Here is a 17,159-nt window from a genome sequence, read left to right as displayed (position 1 = left end):
GCCTCTTCCTGCACTGCTCTCCCCTCCACCTCGTGGCCTGGCAGCCTCCACTCCCCTGCAGCTCTCAGCTCCACCTCCCCTCGGTGTCTCCTTCACACCCCTCGCCCATACCCCATTCCGGGCCTGCTGTGAGTTTCCTGGCACCCTGTACTTCCTCTCACGGGCCTTTGTGGTTTGTGATGATACAGCATGACGCTGGGACCCACGTCCCTGTCTTCTGCTAGGATGGAAGCTCCACATCCTCAGGACTGCGTCCTCCGACGGGCACTTGGCAAACATGTGACTCAGAGCCGAGCAAGCGTTCGGTAACTGACGGCTTTTCCTGCCATGTATGGAAGGCCCTGGAACCGTGCCATGGCCGCCGTTCCACATCCATACGTCCAGCCCCTCACATCGGCTTCCTCAGTTGCCCCTGACAGCTCATCTTTCTACCACATTGTCAATCTGAGCAGCTCAGAAATGTGGGATCCTGGGACCATGAACTCCACTACTGCTTGTTACCATCGTCTCACTGGGTGAAGCAAAGAGACAGAAATGGAATGACGGACATGAACGCAAACGGAGAACCAGCCAATGGCAATGCCAGGGTCTGCACTCGATTCTGGGTGTCCCACTCTCTGCTCAAGCCCCCAAGCTCCTGCAATACAATTATAAAAATGTCGCACAGCTCACTGCGTCAAAAATACCTCATCATACGGTCACTATTGCCAGTCACAAATGAGAAGCAGAAAAAAGATGACTCAAGGCCAATGTACATCTGATTCCTAAATATAAGAAATACAGCCAATGTCCTAGCATTTAAATTTTGCAGGCCAGGCATAGTGGCTCACACCTGTAATCCCAACACTTTGGGAGGCTGTGGTGGGAGGATCACTTGAGGCCAGGAGTTTGAGGCCAACCTGGGCAACGTAGCAAGACCCCATCTCTACAAAAAATAAATTAGCCGGGAGTCATGGTATGGGCCTGTAGTCCCAGCTACTCCGAAGTCTGTGGCAGGAGAATCGCTTGGGCCCAGGACATTGAGGCTACAGTGAGCCATGATCACACCACCGCACTCTAGCCTGGGCGACAGAGTGAGACCTCGTCTCAATAAATAAACACATTTTGCTTGACATCATAAACCCTTAGGTTTATTTTTTTTTAATAATTTAAAGCTTTGTTCTTCTCTTACTGATTAAAACATTTAAAAAATTGAAATTCCTAGCAACAATATGACATTAACAACTACATACGTCTATGATTATACACACGTACACACACACAGAAAAACTAATCCACAGCACCCAAAATGAAAAAAAAAAAAAATCAAACCCGAGAAGTCAATCTGCAGAGAATGAGCTGCTGCTTACCTTTGAGAACCAATATAGGGTAAAAAGAGCTAATATTTTAAAACTAAAAAAAAAAAAAAAACTTTCACAGTGATACTAAGATCAAGCTATAGTTTCTTTTACAAAGATTTCTTTCTGTCTGACCAAGTGACATTGATGTAATTTGCCAATTAGAACCCCATGCAATTATTTTGCCAATCAAGTTATATTTTTATTTAACAAGGGTGACAGTTACTTTTAAAAGAAACATTATGAAATATTCTTCAATTAAGTAAAGAATTATTTAACAGATAAATATTCTTAATGGGCCTCTCTTGCGGTTTTCAATAAGCTGTGCACTTGATTAACCCCACAAGCCTGTCTGGCACAATCGTAATTTCTACAAATGAGATAGAAAGGAGGGATCATAAAGAACGAATTAATCACCGAACGATCTGCACTTCAGTCGCACGAGAGCTCATTATTCATAGGAGTAAAGTTGTGGAATGAGCTACGACTACCATAAAACACAGGCACGTCTTCGAGGATCCTGCAGGGGGATTGCTCCATCGGCCTCTGGCTGACAGCACTGCAGACGCTGGCCAGAGTGCAGGGAAGGCCACTTCGAGACGGGCGGCAGTCTTAGACAGGCTTGATCCTCTACTCTTCAGGTTCCCGAAACCCTCCTGGAGTCCAAGCGCAAGAATTAGGTTTTATGATACCACAAAACTCTCAAGGTAATGATCACTACATCCTGGGCGCTCACCATCCTACAGTTATCCAGACACACAATGTGTCTCAGTACCAGAGCACACGCAGCCCGGGACAACCAGGGATGCCTTGTTCTTTTCGAATAGGAACTGAGCATCTACTGGGCACCTACCAGGCCTTGTGAAGGCCCTGGGGGGTCCCAAGATAAGCACCATACGGCCCCCATGTTCCAGGACGTCAGTTCGGTGAGGGACACAGGTGTGCACTGGTGAAGGAGGGGCTGCCTTCTACACACAGAGGGGCAGCGGCAGAGGAGGGTGAACACCCCGGACAGGCAAGAGCACTCCAGGAAAGGGAACAAACACCTCCGGGGGCCACTGAGGGCATCTTCCACCATACTGCCCCCACGTAGCAAGCCTGTGGAACATGTACAGCCGAAAACAGAGACGTCCTCACATGGCTGTGACGGGATGACCTGGTCTGGAGCCCAGTGGGAGACCGCTGCCGTGCAGGCAGCCCAAGGCTCCAAGCGGCTTCCTTTGCCTTAGATGGACAATAAAAGTGATTCGATCCTATCAGCTGCAGTGGTAAGAAAAGGCCCTGGGAGTCTGCATTCTACTACTACACACTAGTATCTTTTTTCTAACCCTTTCTTAATGAAATTCCAAAAGGCAATACAGTTCATGAATCTAAAATTCCCTTTTCCTATGCTGAAACGTTTTTTAACACCATGTTGATAAGCAGAGCTCTTAAGACACAGCAATTGCTTTGTCACGGAATAATAATAATGGCTAAAATTTATTGAACACTTACTAGGGGCTAATTATGGTTCCAAGCGCTCAGATTAACAAGTGTCTTGTATGTGCCTTGTAACAGAAAGCCAGTGCACCTGACAAGACATATGTTAACAAAGCACTGTGAACAGAGATGAAAATAATTTTACATCTAGAGACCCTGCATCAGTAGCTCCCTGGAACACGTGACGTACTGAGGCATCTGGATTCGAGAGGGATTTCCAGCTCCCCACGGCCATTGCCAAACTCTTTCTACTCCACTATCTGATGAAGTCATGCCGCAGATCCCTATCACTGGGTTTTACCACCCGGTCTCTCACTGGTTGCTATGACCTACTTCTATAAGACTGGAGAAAATAGATTCAACATGACTTCTCGGCTTCCTGGCTGTGTGGTTTTGGCACGTTGTTGAATTTCTTTCAGCCACAGCACTCCCATCCGGAAAATGGGAAGAGCAGTACCAACGTCACAGGGTTGCGGTCAGATGAAAGGAGGCTACGCAGCCTCACTCCCGACGTGGGTCGCTCTCAGCGCAGTGCCCAGCTCACAGTCGGTGCTCAGCTCCTTGCCACCCCGAGACTGAGGCAGGACTTCAGGCAGCTGGACCAGTCTTCCTTTCATCTCCACCCCTACGGCCTCCTGCGTGAGCCAGCACCCACCGGACAACCTATCCAATGCTCTTCTCTCAAAATTCCCTACATTCCTCCATTTCCAGTGAATTCAATCTCCACACAACGACCACTTCGATGACCCTGTTATTGCTGAGAGGTGCTCCACCTCTGAAACCTTAGTCAGTATCGTTCTTCAGGACCACAACCTCCTAATCTTGAAGCCCAAGGCCTTCAGGCCTCAGATGCCTCCACTCCTCCCAATCTCTCATCTCCCTCTGCTCCCCACCCTACTTGGAGTCCGTGGTCCCTCATGTTAGCAGCAGAGAAATCCCGTCTACACCTGCCTGCCCCCAGGACACCTGCCCCACCCATCATTACACTTGCCTGGCAAAACCCAAACCCCAACCCCTAAGAAAGCCTCACCTTCTTCCCTCCTCCATTTGGGCCACATGGAAATGGAAACTCAACCGGGGAGAGTCCTCCACCCACCTGTAGTTGGTCAACACAAGCACGGGGTGCCTTCTGCGCTTCCCCTTCCTCCCTCTGTAAGGGATGCAGTCACCTCCCCCATCCTCAGCAGCCCTGATCAGGTCCTCTTCTACGGCCCCCATTTCAGGAGTCTCCATTTCTCTCGTTTCTTCCCCAACCCTCACCATATGCAGAAACAAACTCATGAGCTTCACATTACTTAATCTAATCTTGGCTTAAAAGTTCATAAAACCGAAGCTAAACCCTCAGGAAGAGCGGATGAATATCCCCAAAGAAGTGAGAGGCTGTTCTCACAGGTGTGTTGGAAAGAGCAGCTCTGAGCCAGCCATTGTATCTTCTTACTTAGAAAGATAATGTTAAATATTCACATACTAGTTGCCAGATTTTAAGTTAAGGCCGTTCGTATAATATTCCCACCATTGTAAAGCTGAGTTTATGTCTAAATCTGTTAAATAGGGCAAAGCAACTTCCTGCACTTTTTAAGAAGGTCTCACTGTTGCTGGAGTGTGTGGCACGACCCTGGCTCCTGCAGCCTTGAACTCCTGGGCTCAACGGATTCTCCCACCTCCACCTACCCAGTAGCTGCGACTACAGGTACTTGCCACTACACCTGGCTCCTGCACTATTAAAAGGTTTGTTTTAATAGTCCTGAAGACTGTAGACTTGTAATTTTAGAATTTAACGAGTATATTTGGTGAAATGTTTTTTACAGAAAACTGCTCACCTGAGTTGTAATTTTGTCATAGGAGGTCGATTTCACCCATCACCTCTAGGAATACTTAACTCATTTCTAGATTATGATCTAATTAATTCAACCTGAACAAAAGTTAAGTAGAGATTTTGTCAGAATTACTAACTGTAAACATTTTTCTTCCTTATAAAGTGAATGGTACACATGGCAGAATCACAGTTCGTTTCTATCTATAGTACCTGCCAGGCTTATTGAATAAACAAAAAATTATAACTCACCTCTATTAACAGCAAAAGGACCATTACAATTCTCCCACAGATGAGCAAACAGAAAACAGGATCTCATTTGCTTAAGGAACAGCCAGAATTCATACTCAGATCTTTCTGAGTCAAAAGCCCATCCTTCTGCTCATAAGCCTTTCAGATCCAGCTATGCTGGCAATGCCTAAGGAGTTTAAAAACAGAAAGCAAAAATGGGATGTCTTCCCTGGGGCCCGTATTCTGATTCTCTTAATTTGGGATGGATCTTGCCCAGGGTTGAGAACCACAGCACCATACCTGTCCCATTCTAATGGGTCACTCTGTCCTGTCAATGTAGGTTTAAAACAAAATGTGCTCAGCCTGGTATGGTGGCTCACACCTGTAATCCTAGAACTTTGGTAGGCCAAGGTGGGTGGATCACCTGAGATCAGGAGTTTGAGACCAGCCTGACCAACATGGAGAAACCTTATCTCCACTAGAAATACAAAATTAGCCGGGCGTGGTGGTGCATGCCTGTAATCCCAGCTACTCGGGAGGCTGAGGCAGAAGAATCGCTTGAACCCAGGAGGTGGAGGTTGAGGTGAGCCAAGATGGCACCACTGCACTCCAGCCTGGGGGACAAGAGCAAAACTCCATCTTAAAAAAAAAAAAAAAATTATCCCACAGTCCTTTAAGTTGACAAACAGAAGTACAATCTCAAAGATCATCTTGTACCAAACATGGAAGCTTTGGGTGTCCTGTGGTGGAAAGACAGGTTATACAGCTCTAGCTTAGCCAGGCTGCCACACCACTGACATAGAGTGGTGTTATTCCTGGGGTTTGGAGAAGGTGCAACAAAGCACCTGCCAATGCACAGATGCAGAGCAGAGGTGGGAACGACAGTGCGCACTGTGAGATGTGCAAAGCATGCTGAACCGGGCGGGGCAGGGTGAAGGTGGGAGTATCAGGTAGGTCCCTGAATAGCAGAGAACTAAGAAGAAAATGGCATTAGAAGGAATGGCTCTCGCTACCATGTTCAGGGTGCAAAGGTGTGACTGAAGGCAGGCAGACCAACCGGGAATTTGATGCAATAAAACGGCTGGAAGATCATGAGAAGCCAATGGTACAGCAATCCCAAGAAGCAGCAAATCTCCAAGGGAATGCAGAGAAACACTTTGGATCAGGGGAGAAGCAGGTGGTACCAGACTCTTGACTGGGGAGACTGAGGGCCTAGCACAGTGACAATATCAGAGATTTGGGCAGCTGAGGCTTGGTAAACTCAGATTTCACCATACTGAGTTCAATATTAAACTTATTTCTAAACTCAAATAATAACATCACATTTTTGTGTTGTTATTCTTGTTTTTGTTTTATTCAAGACATGGCGTCTCACTCTGTCACCCAGGCTGGATTACAGTGGCTCAATCCTAGCTTACTGCAGTCTTGACTTGCTAGACTCAAGTGATCCTCCTGCCTCAGCCTTCTGAGGAGCTGGGACTACAGGGGCACACCACTGCACCTGGCTACGTTTCTTTATGAAGGCAAATTTTCTGAGAAAAAAACATACTTAATTCACCTCCTTTGAGAGTGGAAGTAAGGAAAAAATTATAAAACAGAACAAAATTTAAAACAAAACAAAAAAACTTGAAGTGTTTCAAGTTTAAACACTTCATAACTTAGAAGAAATACCATAAATAGCAATTTTTAAAGCAACATAATTATAAGAATTATATGAAGAGCGAAATAAACCTAAATCTATTAATTGAGCAAATTACCTTTCAAGCCAACAATCCATTCAGCAAACATCAGAGTAGTTACTGAAAGATTACAGTCATGAATCCTGAATTTCTACGAAAGAATATCAGAAATCATTAGTCGCTCCTTCCCACTATACCCCAGATGCCAAAACCATCTCTGACAGGTTATCCAGACCCACGATACCCCAGCGATGGACTGGCCACTGCACGGCAGGCAGCCCACACCATTCAGAAAAAGACATTTCCTCCCACAAGCTGGGTATTAATCAAATCCGCCAATGATGTAAAACAATGTCAATATTCTTTAAAAGAAGCACAGCGACAGGGAGAAAAACAACAGACCACCACACTACAGCAGAAAGATATTTATAAATATTCTAACAGCTTTTATTACAATGGTGCAAGGAAGTATTTCATCCAACACTCACCGACAACAAACCATCATCTTCTATAAAACAGTTCCAGAAAGTTCAAACAGAAAAAACTAAAAGATACATGGTCTGTAGTAATTCTCATACAATACTGTTTAGTGTTCAAACTTCATGTCACTCCAATAAAGTATAATCATTTTCTAGCAAACATGTGGCAAAAAAGTTTGCTGTTTTACTTGTTTGCCTATAAACATATCAGAACATGCCTCACAATTAAAAACTCTGGATCACAGCACTCCATGACATCAATATCTATTCGTGCTTAGTATCAGCCAGTTGTACCAAATACCATAAAATACAAAATGATAGGAAATATAAACATTGATTTGTATTTCAAGTTTAAACATTTTATTTACAAAAATAGGCTGGGAGGAAAAGGGTTTGCACCCCCACATTCTCTCCCGGGGCAGAATGATTTTGCGCCATTTTCTAATGTTGTTTTCTCTAACAATTTTCCAAGTCACATTTGGATTCCTTCAGAATTGTATTTGTCAGCTAGCAGCTCGGAAGAGGGAGAGCGAGGGAGAGGAGGGCGGGTGAGGGAGGAGGCTGGCAGACAGCGGTCGCACACGGATAATGGCTTTTACTGAAGGGCCCGCGCCGCGCCTCATGCACCGGCAATGCAAGCACGCTGCTGGGCAGCAACAGCGACGTCGCTATTTACAGAACGGCGGCCTTCTCTGGGTTCTGAAGGACACTTGTTCCCCAACGTGACACCATCGAACGACGCTTTCAGGCAGACACTAGGACATGACTCCGAAGACGGGGTTGTGGCGGCAGATGCTGGGCCCGTACTCTTCATAGTCCTTCTTGGTGTGGCAGACCTGAAAGAACTCGGGCTACGAGAGGCAACAGGCGGACAGAAAGACACACATTTCAGAAGAAAGTCAAGCTACCAAGCAGGCAAGACACTCTCCTCGTCCCGGCCTCCACCCTCCCTCACGGGACCATTGCTGCAAGGTTTTACCTCTCTGATGTACTGAACTACTCATGGGGGGCATTTCACTTTTTAGAAATGTCATCAGCCTCTGTCTTCTCAGGACCAACAAATGCTGGTCCCCCACTAACAACCTGTGATCATGTGTAGGCTGTTCACAGACCCCCACCACCAACGTGTGATCATGTGTAAGCTGTTCACAGACCCCCACCAACAACGTGTGAACTGTTCACAGATTCGAGGGGAAAAGTAAGAATTATCTGGAAAAGTCACTGAAATTAATAATTAATGCAGGATTTGTTTAGATTATTTTTGGATTCCACTTACCACGTTATCTGTAACCCCTAATTAGCAAGGATAAGTGATAAATGTGTTGTGTGATTATTCAGACCATAGTTTATATTGGGCCGGGCGCAGAGGCTCAGGCCTGTAATCCCAGCACTTCGCAAGGCTAAGCGGGGGGAGGGGGGATCACCTGAGGTTAGGAGTTCAAGACCAGCCTGGCCAACATGGCGAAACCCCATCGCTACTAAAAATACAACCCAAAAAAATTAGCCAGGCGTGGTGGTAAACGCCTATAGTCCCAGCTACTCAGGACGCAGAGGCAGGAGAACTGCTTAAACCTGGGAGGCAGAGGTTGCAGTGAGTTGAGATCGCGCCACTAAACTCCAGCCTGGGTGACAGAGTAAAACTCCATCTCAAAAAAAAAAAAAAAAAAGATATAATTTCTATTTTACAGAACTGTCTGTTTAGAGCCACACGATTAGGGCACACACTATTTCACCTTCATAGACGATAGTTACCCAAACTCAACAGAGAGCACGGGAATGGACACACAGAGCCCCCGAGAGAGGGACTTACAGTCGAGGCCAGCATGGAGCCTCCGAACCACACGGCGTAGCGCTGCATGTGATGAGTGACCACCTGGACCTCCACAGGCTTTGGCTGGAAGAGAAAGCAGCTCTCACTTACTCCACGCGCACAGACACATCTGTGATCCAATCATCCCCCAGCTGACAAGACCACGGCTTCACCCGGGGCCGCCCTCCTCTTACTGGCACAAGCACAACCTCACACCCAGCACTCAGTGACTCTGACCCCTGCTGCCAAATCCCCCCAAGACCCACCACAATCCCAGCCCCCAGGGCTCAAAGGAACACAGTGCGCCCAGCAAGCAGAACCTGCCTCTCACAAGGCTGAAAGCATTAAAGCACAAAAGCACAAAATCCAAGCAATTAACCTCACTGCTTTTCTTTGACCAAACATATCAAATGTTCTGGCACTGCAGAGATCATCCCAAATAAGATTAACCATCCCCAAAATACTAAAAGAAACTGTGCTTTTCCGGCTGGGTGAGGTGGCTCATGCCTGTAATCCCAGCACTTTGGGAGGCCAATGCAGGTAGATCACGAGGTCAGGTGATGGAGACCATCCTGGCTAACACAGTGAAACCCCGTCTCCACTAAAAATACAAAAAATTAGCCAGGTGTGGTGGCGGGCGCACCTTTAGTCCCAGCTATTCAGGAGGCTGAGGCAGGAGAATGGTGTGAACCTGGGAGGCGGAGCTTGCAGTGAGCCGAGATCTCGACACTGCACTCCAGCCTGGGCGGCAGAGCGAGACTCTGTCTCCAAAAAAAAAAAAAAGAAAAGAAAAAGAAACTGCTTTTCCAACAGTGGACTCGTGCACTCTCTTCCTTGCGCCCACTGCCGCTATCGAAGCCCACTCTTGGTTAGAAGCCCACAGTGATCACCAGCTACTTAGGAATGACTATCTTGGAGAAACGCCTTAACTCCCTGCTAACATCAGTTATTTTCATTTAATGAGAACATTTCCGAAGGATAGGAGAGATCCTCACCGTAAATCAGTCCCATCTCCTTGGGACACTGGTCATTACACCCCAGGCCTGATCTCTACAACACAAAAGGAAACTGCTGGCAGGTATGGTCAGGGAGAGTGTGAAGCTGCCACTGCTGTGTCGTCAGGACCATCGGTCTGAACTACCAGCCTGGAAGGACCTCAGGCAGCAAACCTCCGCGGTCATGTCAAAATGCAGCTCAGAAAGCGATGCACACTTGTTTTCATTTCACGCGACGCAGACAAGCTCCTCCAGCTCTGCGTCAGGAGGGCCCGAGTCAGGCCTGGCGCAGAAGCCCCAGGCACCACGTGGAGGCCCCTGGCTCCTACCTTGATCCTCCCGCCGCTGAGCTCCTCGCTGAGCCTCAGCCTAGCATCCACCACTCTCTTCAAATCCCTCTGTAGTCGGCGTCCGAAATCCCTGAACATGGTGGAGCCTCCTGAGAGAACGACATTCTACAAGACACAAAGCAGAGGGAGCCCTGGGTGAAATCGCCCGCCCACAGTTCCGGGAACCACCCACAACAGAACTCCCACAGGTCCAATCGCTTTGGGCATGACACACCTGCCCTATGACAGACGTGAACAGAAGCAAACTTAACGCTATTGGAAAAGAGTAGATTTTTTTTTTTTATGGCGACAACAACGTGCCACAGATGGCTCCTTAATCCTTTCCTCAGTTACGGCAAAGCAAAAACAAGGCGATTCTCATGCCCCACCCCCACCCCCACCAACCCCTCACATGGACCAGGAAGCCAAAACAAATAACAGAAACCGTCCAGCTGACTTGAGCCAAAACAACACTGGCTCTCCCGCTGCTCCGCCTTAACCATCACTGGGGGAACGTCTTCTAATGGGTGCTTGGAGCTTCTCTGAAGGATGATCTTGGGAAGAAAGCATCCGAGTTACCAGAAGGAACATTCTCAGATGAGCCACCCAGCCAGCACTGCCCTCTGGTGCCGAGACTCGCTCGCTGGCCACCCCAGAAGCTCGGTGGGGGGCAGAGGAAGGGGATGCACTGGCCTGTCCTGCCCCGCCTGCCCAGAACCTGAACCAGCCCTCCGTCCAGCATCTCCACATTGTCACCCTGCCTGCCTGTCAGTCATCCACACCGTCTGCTCCTGACCTGCAGCCACTGACATCCTCATGGCTCGACGGCCCAGGTCACCCAAGCAGCCAGTCCTCTTCTGGTGTACATCAGAGGCCACAGTGGCCTAACCTACATCACTCGCCTCTCGCCTCTCACCACAGGGCACTGCGTCATCTCACGTCCTCACAAGACGAGGAAGGGGGATATTTTTAGACAGAGAGACCACATTTATGTAACTTTTCCTACAGTATATTGTTACAATAATCATTCTTAGTTACTGCTGTTCAGAAGTCTCTTACTGAGCCTAATTTCTAAATTAAACTTTATCATAGGTATGTATGTACAAGAAAAAACACAGTATGTCTAGGATTTGGTACTATCTGCAGTTTCAGGCACCCACTGGGGTCTTCAATCATATCCCCCACTAGCAAGAGGGACCAGTGTATCTCCTGGTTGAACTTTCTTAGAGAAAACACCTTATGTGAAAACTACATAAGGAAATTAATCCTTCAAGGAGTCAAAAAGCCCTATTTCCTTTAATCCTCTAAATATGTTAGCTCTTCCTGAGATCCTGAGCAACTGCAGAGCTCTCTTTCAGGCACTCCTCCCAGTCAGCTCTGGGTGCGTGAACAGTAAGTCCCTCACCAAGTTTCCAGGTAAGCAGAAGTCACAAGGAATCAGTACAGAAAAAGAAATGCACTTTTCTGTCCCTAGCAACCCAGGTTCTAAGTTATATGATATTAGAGTAGTCCATTCCTGCTTACTGCTGTTCTGGGGAAAGACAGCCAGCACTGAGTGCAAAGGGATCATTTCTCTCTCGTGCCAACTCCTAGAACTGCTGTGACAGCACCCACGTGGACTCAGGATTAGATAGTGAAGTCAGAGCAGGAAGAATAAAAGGGGGCAGAAGCCACAGGAAGCCACCAGTGATCTGGCCTTCCATGTGGTGAAGCCAAATGATCTGGCCTTCCACCTGGAGACGCTGGCCTTCCACCTGGAGAAGTGACCAGTGACCTGGTCTTCCACCTGGAGAAGCCACGAGGGATCTGGTCTTCCACCTGGAGAAGCCACCAGTGACCTCGTCTTCCACCTGGGTTCTGCTCCACTTCCAGCCTGAGTGTCTGTAGAGAGAAATTTCACCTCTGGTTACCTGCCAGCAGCAGATGTTTGATAAATCACCTAACATGCTGTAGCTGCTCCAGTCGCTAAGGTGAAAGGCTGTCAGGAGCTGAAGGAGCCACGTCCAGCCCTTTCAATGCAACAATGGTTTTGCTCATCCGTGGTGGCAAATACCAAAAACGTGATGCACAGGACCTTTTTCTTCACTCGTCAGCTATTAGTGTTAGTGTATTCTATGTGTGGCCCAAGAGTTCCTCCTTCTTCTGATGTGGCCCAGGGACGCCAAAAGGTTGGACACCCCTGGGCTAAAGCTTCTACAGTGGCTTGGCCAGGGAGAGAGCCTCACAAAACTGATCTCATAAAACTGTGCCACAATATTTTGTTATCAGCTTCGAGAAGGTCAAGGCTAATATATTGTTAAGGGAGGATCTGGGCTTGGCCTTCAGGGCCAGGAACTGGGGTGGTCCTGAGGCCTCTCTGCAGCGGTGAGAGATCCCCCGGAGCCCACACCGTGCCCCATTCCTTGGTGTCTACCCCACACTTCTCCTCACAGGGAACAGCCCTGAACACTGCAGACACTCTAAGGGGTACCCACACCTTACGGAGACTACCTGATCATGAACACACTGAATAAAATACCTGGCAATGGTTTTCTGCCCCGGGAACTCTGCTGTCTGTCCTCATCTGGGGGTTTCACTGCTACACACTTCCTTGCTTTCTTAAAACTCTGTGGGCGTGGCCAACCGAGGAAACCGCCGTCACATCCATTTCTCAAGAGGCAACCCCGCCGCCCCTCGCCACAGGGAGACCACGAGGTCACTGGGCACCTGCCTCCTTGACCCATTTTCAGTCTAGTTTTCAAGCCCAACATCCTGTCCCGGGATCAGTATGATGAATAATCACTGTCGTCCTCTGTCACCCTGTGGAGAAATCTCTCGTGACCAACCTGAGAGCGCCTGGCTCCTGTCAGAGTCTAGGGACCATCAACCACAGCTGCAGCTATGGAAATGCCAAACTCAGGGGAGCCCCTGGTTACCAACACTCAGGTAAGATGTCACCAGAAGGGGAGGACTGGCAGGAACAAGTCCCTGACAGACGGGGTGGCAGCTTGAAATCACATGAACAGGGTTATATTCTGATCCCTGGCTTCCTTCAGACGGGTCTCCTGGCCTGGTGGCTCTTTCAGACACACTGCATTCCTTGTTGCCATAATATCAAGAATCATAACTTAGAAGCATTCTTGGTATTTTGATCATCTCATCTTAGAATAAGCCTCAGCTGATCCCTGGTCCTGCTCTCTCATGACTGGCCACGCTCGCCGATGATTTCCTGGAGAGACAGACCCTGGCTTATATCCAATTAAGAATTAAGGGAGGACTGGGGAAGAACAAGGATGGGTCAGTGCTTGGAATGAGACATTTCTAAGGGTGCTTTTGCTGAGGTTTTGTGATTTGGTTTTTTTTGTTTTTTTGCTATTGTTTTTCATTTACTGTTTTGTTTTTTGTTTTATGTTTTTTTTTTTTTTTTTTTTGAGATGGAGTCTTACTCTGTCGCCCAGGCTGGAGTGCAGTGATGCGATCTCGGCTCACTGCAAGCTCCGCCTCCTGGGTTCACACCATTCTCCTGCCTCAGCCTCCCGAGTAGCTGGGACCACAGGTGCCGCCACCACGCCCGGCTAAGAGACAGGGTTTCACCATGTTAGCCAGGATGTCATTTACTTTTTTAAAGCCCACCGCAGACAACTCCTTCAAAACTTCTCCAGGCTAAGATTCCTACAGCCGCGCTCTCTGTCAGCGAATGCTGCAGCCTTGGGAACAGTTCCTTGGGACACTGTCAGGCGATCCCAAACAGTGTCCCAAGGAAGACCAGGGTGTCTGAGAGCTCTCCCTTGGCCCACCACAGTGTAGGAGAGAGGCCACGGGGCCAGGTTCCTTGACTGTCACCCTGGACTTGGTGAGCTTATCCTTCCCTCAGACAACTGTCGAAGACACGGGTCCGCTTCTCACTGTAACACCCAGTGGCCGACACAGCACCGTGGGCACACCTGCTGCCTCATCTCCAAATTCTGGGCCACTGTTATTTTGAAGGATAATCTGAGGGATACACAGTCCGCTCACACCCCTAAGTCTTCTAAATTCTATCACTGGATCCAAAAGTCCCAGGGGATGCTCCCCGTCTGCTTGGCGTTCTTTCATCATTCTCCCACAAGCCTGTTTCCCCTCTGAACTTCACCGCGAGCCATGAGAAGACCCAGCAGGAAGAAATGCATGTCATTATCCACTGTAGGGATGGGTGGAGGACATATTCTTAGTGAGGGTCTAAAGAAGGAATTTCTCTCAGATCTCAGTGTCAGAAAAAGCTGGCCTCTTGGAAAACCCACTGGGCCTTAATCATATGTCCCCTGTGCCTGCCATTACAGACTGGGTTCCCATCTTTTCCCCAGCTGCTGAGAAGCTGAGAGCCACGAGGGGCCTCTCCCGTAGCTAGGCACGACCACAGAATGGTGTACGTGGGTTCTGTCCTCGTCCGACCTTGCTGCACTATTCTGCCACCCTCACTTCTCGTCACCCAGACTCCTTCAGCTACTTCATCCTTGCAGATTGGATATACTTTCCTGCCTGCTTCAAATTTTCCACACTAGAAGGCAAGCAGGCAGGAGGGGGCAGGGGTGTGGGCTTGCATGATCTTCAGGCAAAATACAGTTAATCATTCCCTAAGTTTATGAAAGGATGCTGGGTCTTTATTCTGAATTCCTTTCTTCCTTCAGTAACTGAAGGACAAACCTCAACAGCCTAAATGTCCCTGTGATCAGCAGCAAACATCCCACTGCATTCAGCAGGCAGTTACTGCGTTAAAGACACTGAGCTACAAACACAAAGAAAACATCACAGCGAGCCCTGTGGAGCGGACTGCAGCCCGAGCGCTGGGGTTCACCGCGGACCAGACTGCAGCCCCGGCGCCGGGGCTCACTGTGAGGCCTGAAGAAGATGCCTCAACCTCCCAAACCTAGAGATTCCTGAAAGTTCAGAAATGTAAACAGGGAACTTTAAAACACATACTTTTTCATTCTGAGGATCTGCATCTTCCTAACAATCGTGAATGTTTTCAGTGCTTCATTTCAGTTTTGTCTTCTAAAAAGCAACTCTATTTGTTTCTTACATTAAAAATAAATAAATTAAAACAAAAATCATTTCATGGCTGAATCTTTATTTTCACTTAAGAAAATGCCCAGGAAGACAGCTGCAGGTGGAAGCCATGCTGAGCTCTCAGCGGGGGCTAAGGCAGGCAGGGCCCTGGCCGATGGCAGATCGTCCCGCAGGCAACCCTGTACTCCACTTTTCCCAAGCGCCAGGAGAGCTGCACACACCACCGCACGAGTAGGCCCCTAAAAGAGCCACGTCACTTCAGGAGTGGCATCCATTTCAAGAGATTCTGTGAGGGGAAGTCACAAGCCAGCAATAGGCAAGGGCCAAACAGCCCTCATTCGCGCTGCTCCTTTCAATTCCGAATCCCTGCCTCCTCACCACGAAACGTCACTTGAGCTCCAAGAGTCCAGCTCAGCACGGAATAGAGCTCCTTGCGGTCAGCACTCTGCATGGGCACGATTAGCGTGGCCACAGTAGTGAACTCTAAAACTAGGCAACAAATAAAACCTGAAGACAACACTGCACGAATACTGCGAGATTCGGGATGACCTGTGCCGTCGAGGTGCTTCTGGAGAAGTTAGGAAACTCGGAAAGGAACATCATGAGCTCAGAAAGTACTCGCCAAATGAGACGAACGTGGAACAGGAGAGAGAGAAAAAGGGCAGAAAATGGAAAACACTAACTGAGGGGTGCTCTGAGTCCAGGTTATCACGTCTATTATATTACCCAGCATATACTGTATAGAAATATATATGAAAACTTCAAAGCAAAGACAAGTTGAAGAAAACAAAAGTCCCTAAACCGAGTCAATTAAGACGCTCAAAGTTGCAAGTAGTGGATAAGACAGCAGTGGGTCCTGCTTGGCCACGGCAAGTGGACAAGACGGTCTCACCAGCCAGGTCGGCCGCTGTATGAGAGCTCACTGGCTGTGCGGATTTCCTCTAAATCCTCTCAGATTTCTGGCCTAGAAGTAGATCATCTGTATCCTAGCTTGTTCTGTTGACTTTGCTGTGGTAGAAAACAGACCAAATACAAAAGAGGACTTAACAAACACAGTTAGATTCACATTGAATCCTTGGGAGTGATACCTGAAGTGAACAGGACTTCCACCTTTTAAAGACATACACGGGCTCTTGTGCAGAGGACTCTGTAATAACGTTTACTGCTGTAATCACACTAGGTGACCAAAAAGATAGTGAGAGAGCCGGGTGCGGTGGCTCAAGCCTGTAATCCCAGCACTTTGGGAGGCTGAGACGGGTGGATCACGAGGTCAGGAGATCAAGACCATCCTGGCTAACACGGTGAAACCCCGTCTCTACTAAAAATACAAAAACTAGCCGGACAAGGTAGCGGGCGCCTGTAGTCCCAGCTACTCCGGAGGCTGAGGCAGGAGAATGGCGTGAACTCGGGAGGCGGAGCTTGCAGTGAGCTGAGATCTGGCCACTGCACTCCAGTCCGGGCGACAGAGCGAGACTCCGCCTCAAAAAAAAAAAAAAAAAAAAAAAAAAGATAGAGAGAAAATGTATCCTCAGAAAACTTCAAACAGGCCAGTTTGCCCGGCGAAACTGAGAGCTGGCTTTCAGACAATAAGAGAGAATTTGTAACACAAGACATCATCATAAAACTTGTTTTTGTGAAATGGTAAATGATCATTACATCTAGAATGGCCATTTGGTTTTCAGAGAAATTTCTATTTCAAATAAACGTAAGCCTAACAACCTAGATTTTTTAAATCACTATTAATGGCTATTTTAATACGTTTAAATTCTACTTCCATGTAAAAGGCAAATATTAAGCCAACAAATTAATGTAATAGATTTTTTAAAAAAACATTTTATTAAAAAAAATTTTTTTAGGTCTGAAGTGATGGGTCATGCCTGTAATCCCAGCACTTTGGCAGGCCAAGGTGGGCAGATCACCTGAGGTTAGGAGTTAGAGACCAGCCTGGCCAACATGGTGAAACCCCATCTCTACTAAAAATA

At 47.8% G+C, this 17,159-nt stretch overlaps 1 protein-coding gene across 5 annotated transcripts in view; it reads right to left on the bottom strand.

Moving 5' to 3' along the window:
• Positions 1-6,960: 6,960 nt before the first annotated feature.
• Positions 6,961-17,159, bottom strand: part of LOC113223013 (actin-related protein 3B-like) — a 22,124-nt gene continuing 11,925 nt past the window's right edge. Inside the window, exons 1-5 of one of the 5 annotated variants that reach the window (XM_026452607.1) lie at positions 10,949-12,033; positions 10,598-10,706; positions 10,153-10,278; positions 8,829-8,912; positions 6,961-7,869 (exon numbers count right to left, since the gene is read on the bottom strand). In XM_026452607.1, the coding sequence (XP_026308392.1) occupies positions 7,774-7,869; positions 8,829-8,912; positions 10,153-10,251 (279 nt within the window). In that variant the 5' untranslated portion in view covers positions 10,252-10,278; positions 10,598-10,706; positions 10,949-12,033 and the 3' untranslated portion in view covers positions 6,961-7,773. Of the gene's footprint in view, positions 7,870-8,828; positions 8,913-9,823; positions 9,879-10,152; positions 10,279-10,597; positions 10,707-10,948; positions 13,530-17,159 lie in introns of those variants that run through there. The other 4 variants (XM_026452606.1, XM_026452604.1, XM_026452603.2 and 1 more) reach the window with 4 other exon arrangements.

The sequence above is a fragment of the Piliocolobus tephrosceles genome, chromosome 8 (genome assembly GCF_002776525.5).
Source record: "Piliocolobus tephrosceles isolate RC106 chromosome 8, ASM277652v3, whole genome shotgun sequence".
Taxonomy (NCBI): Eukaryota; Metazoa; Chordata; class Mammalia; order Primates; family Cercopithecidae; genus Piliocolobus; species Piliocolobus tephrosceles.
Note: the sequence above shows the minus strand (reverse complement) of the source record. Positions and strands in the feature narration are given on the sequence as shown.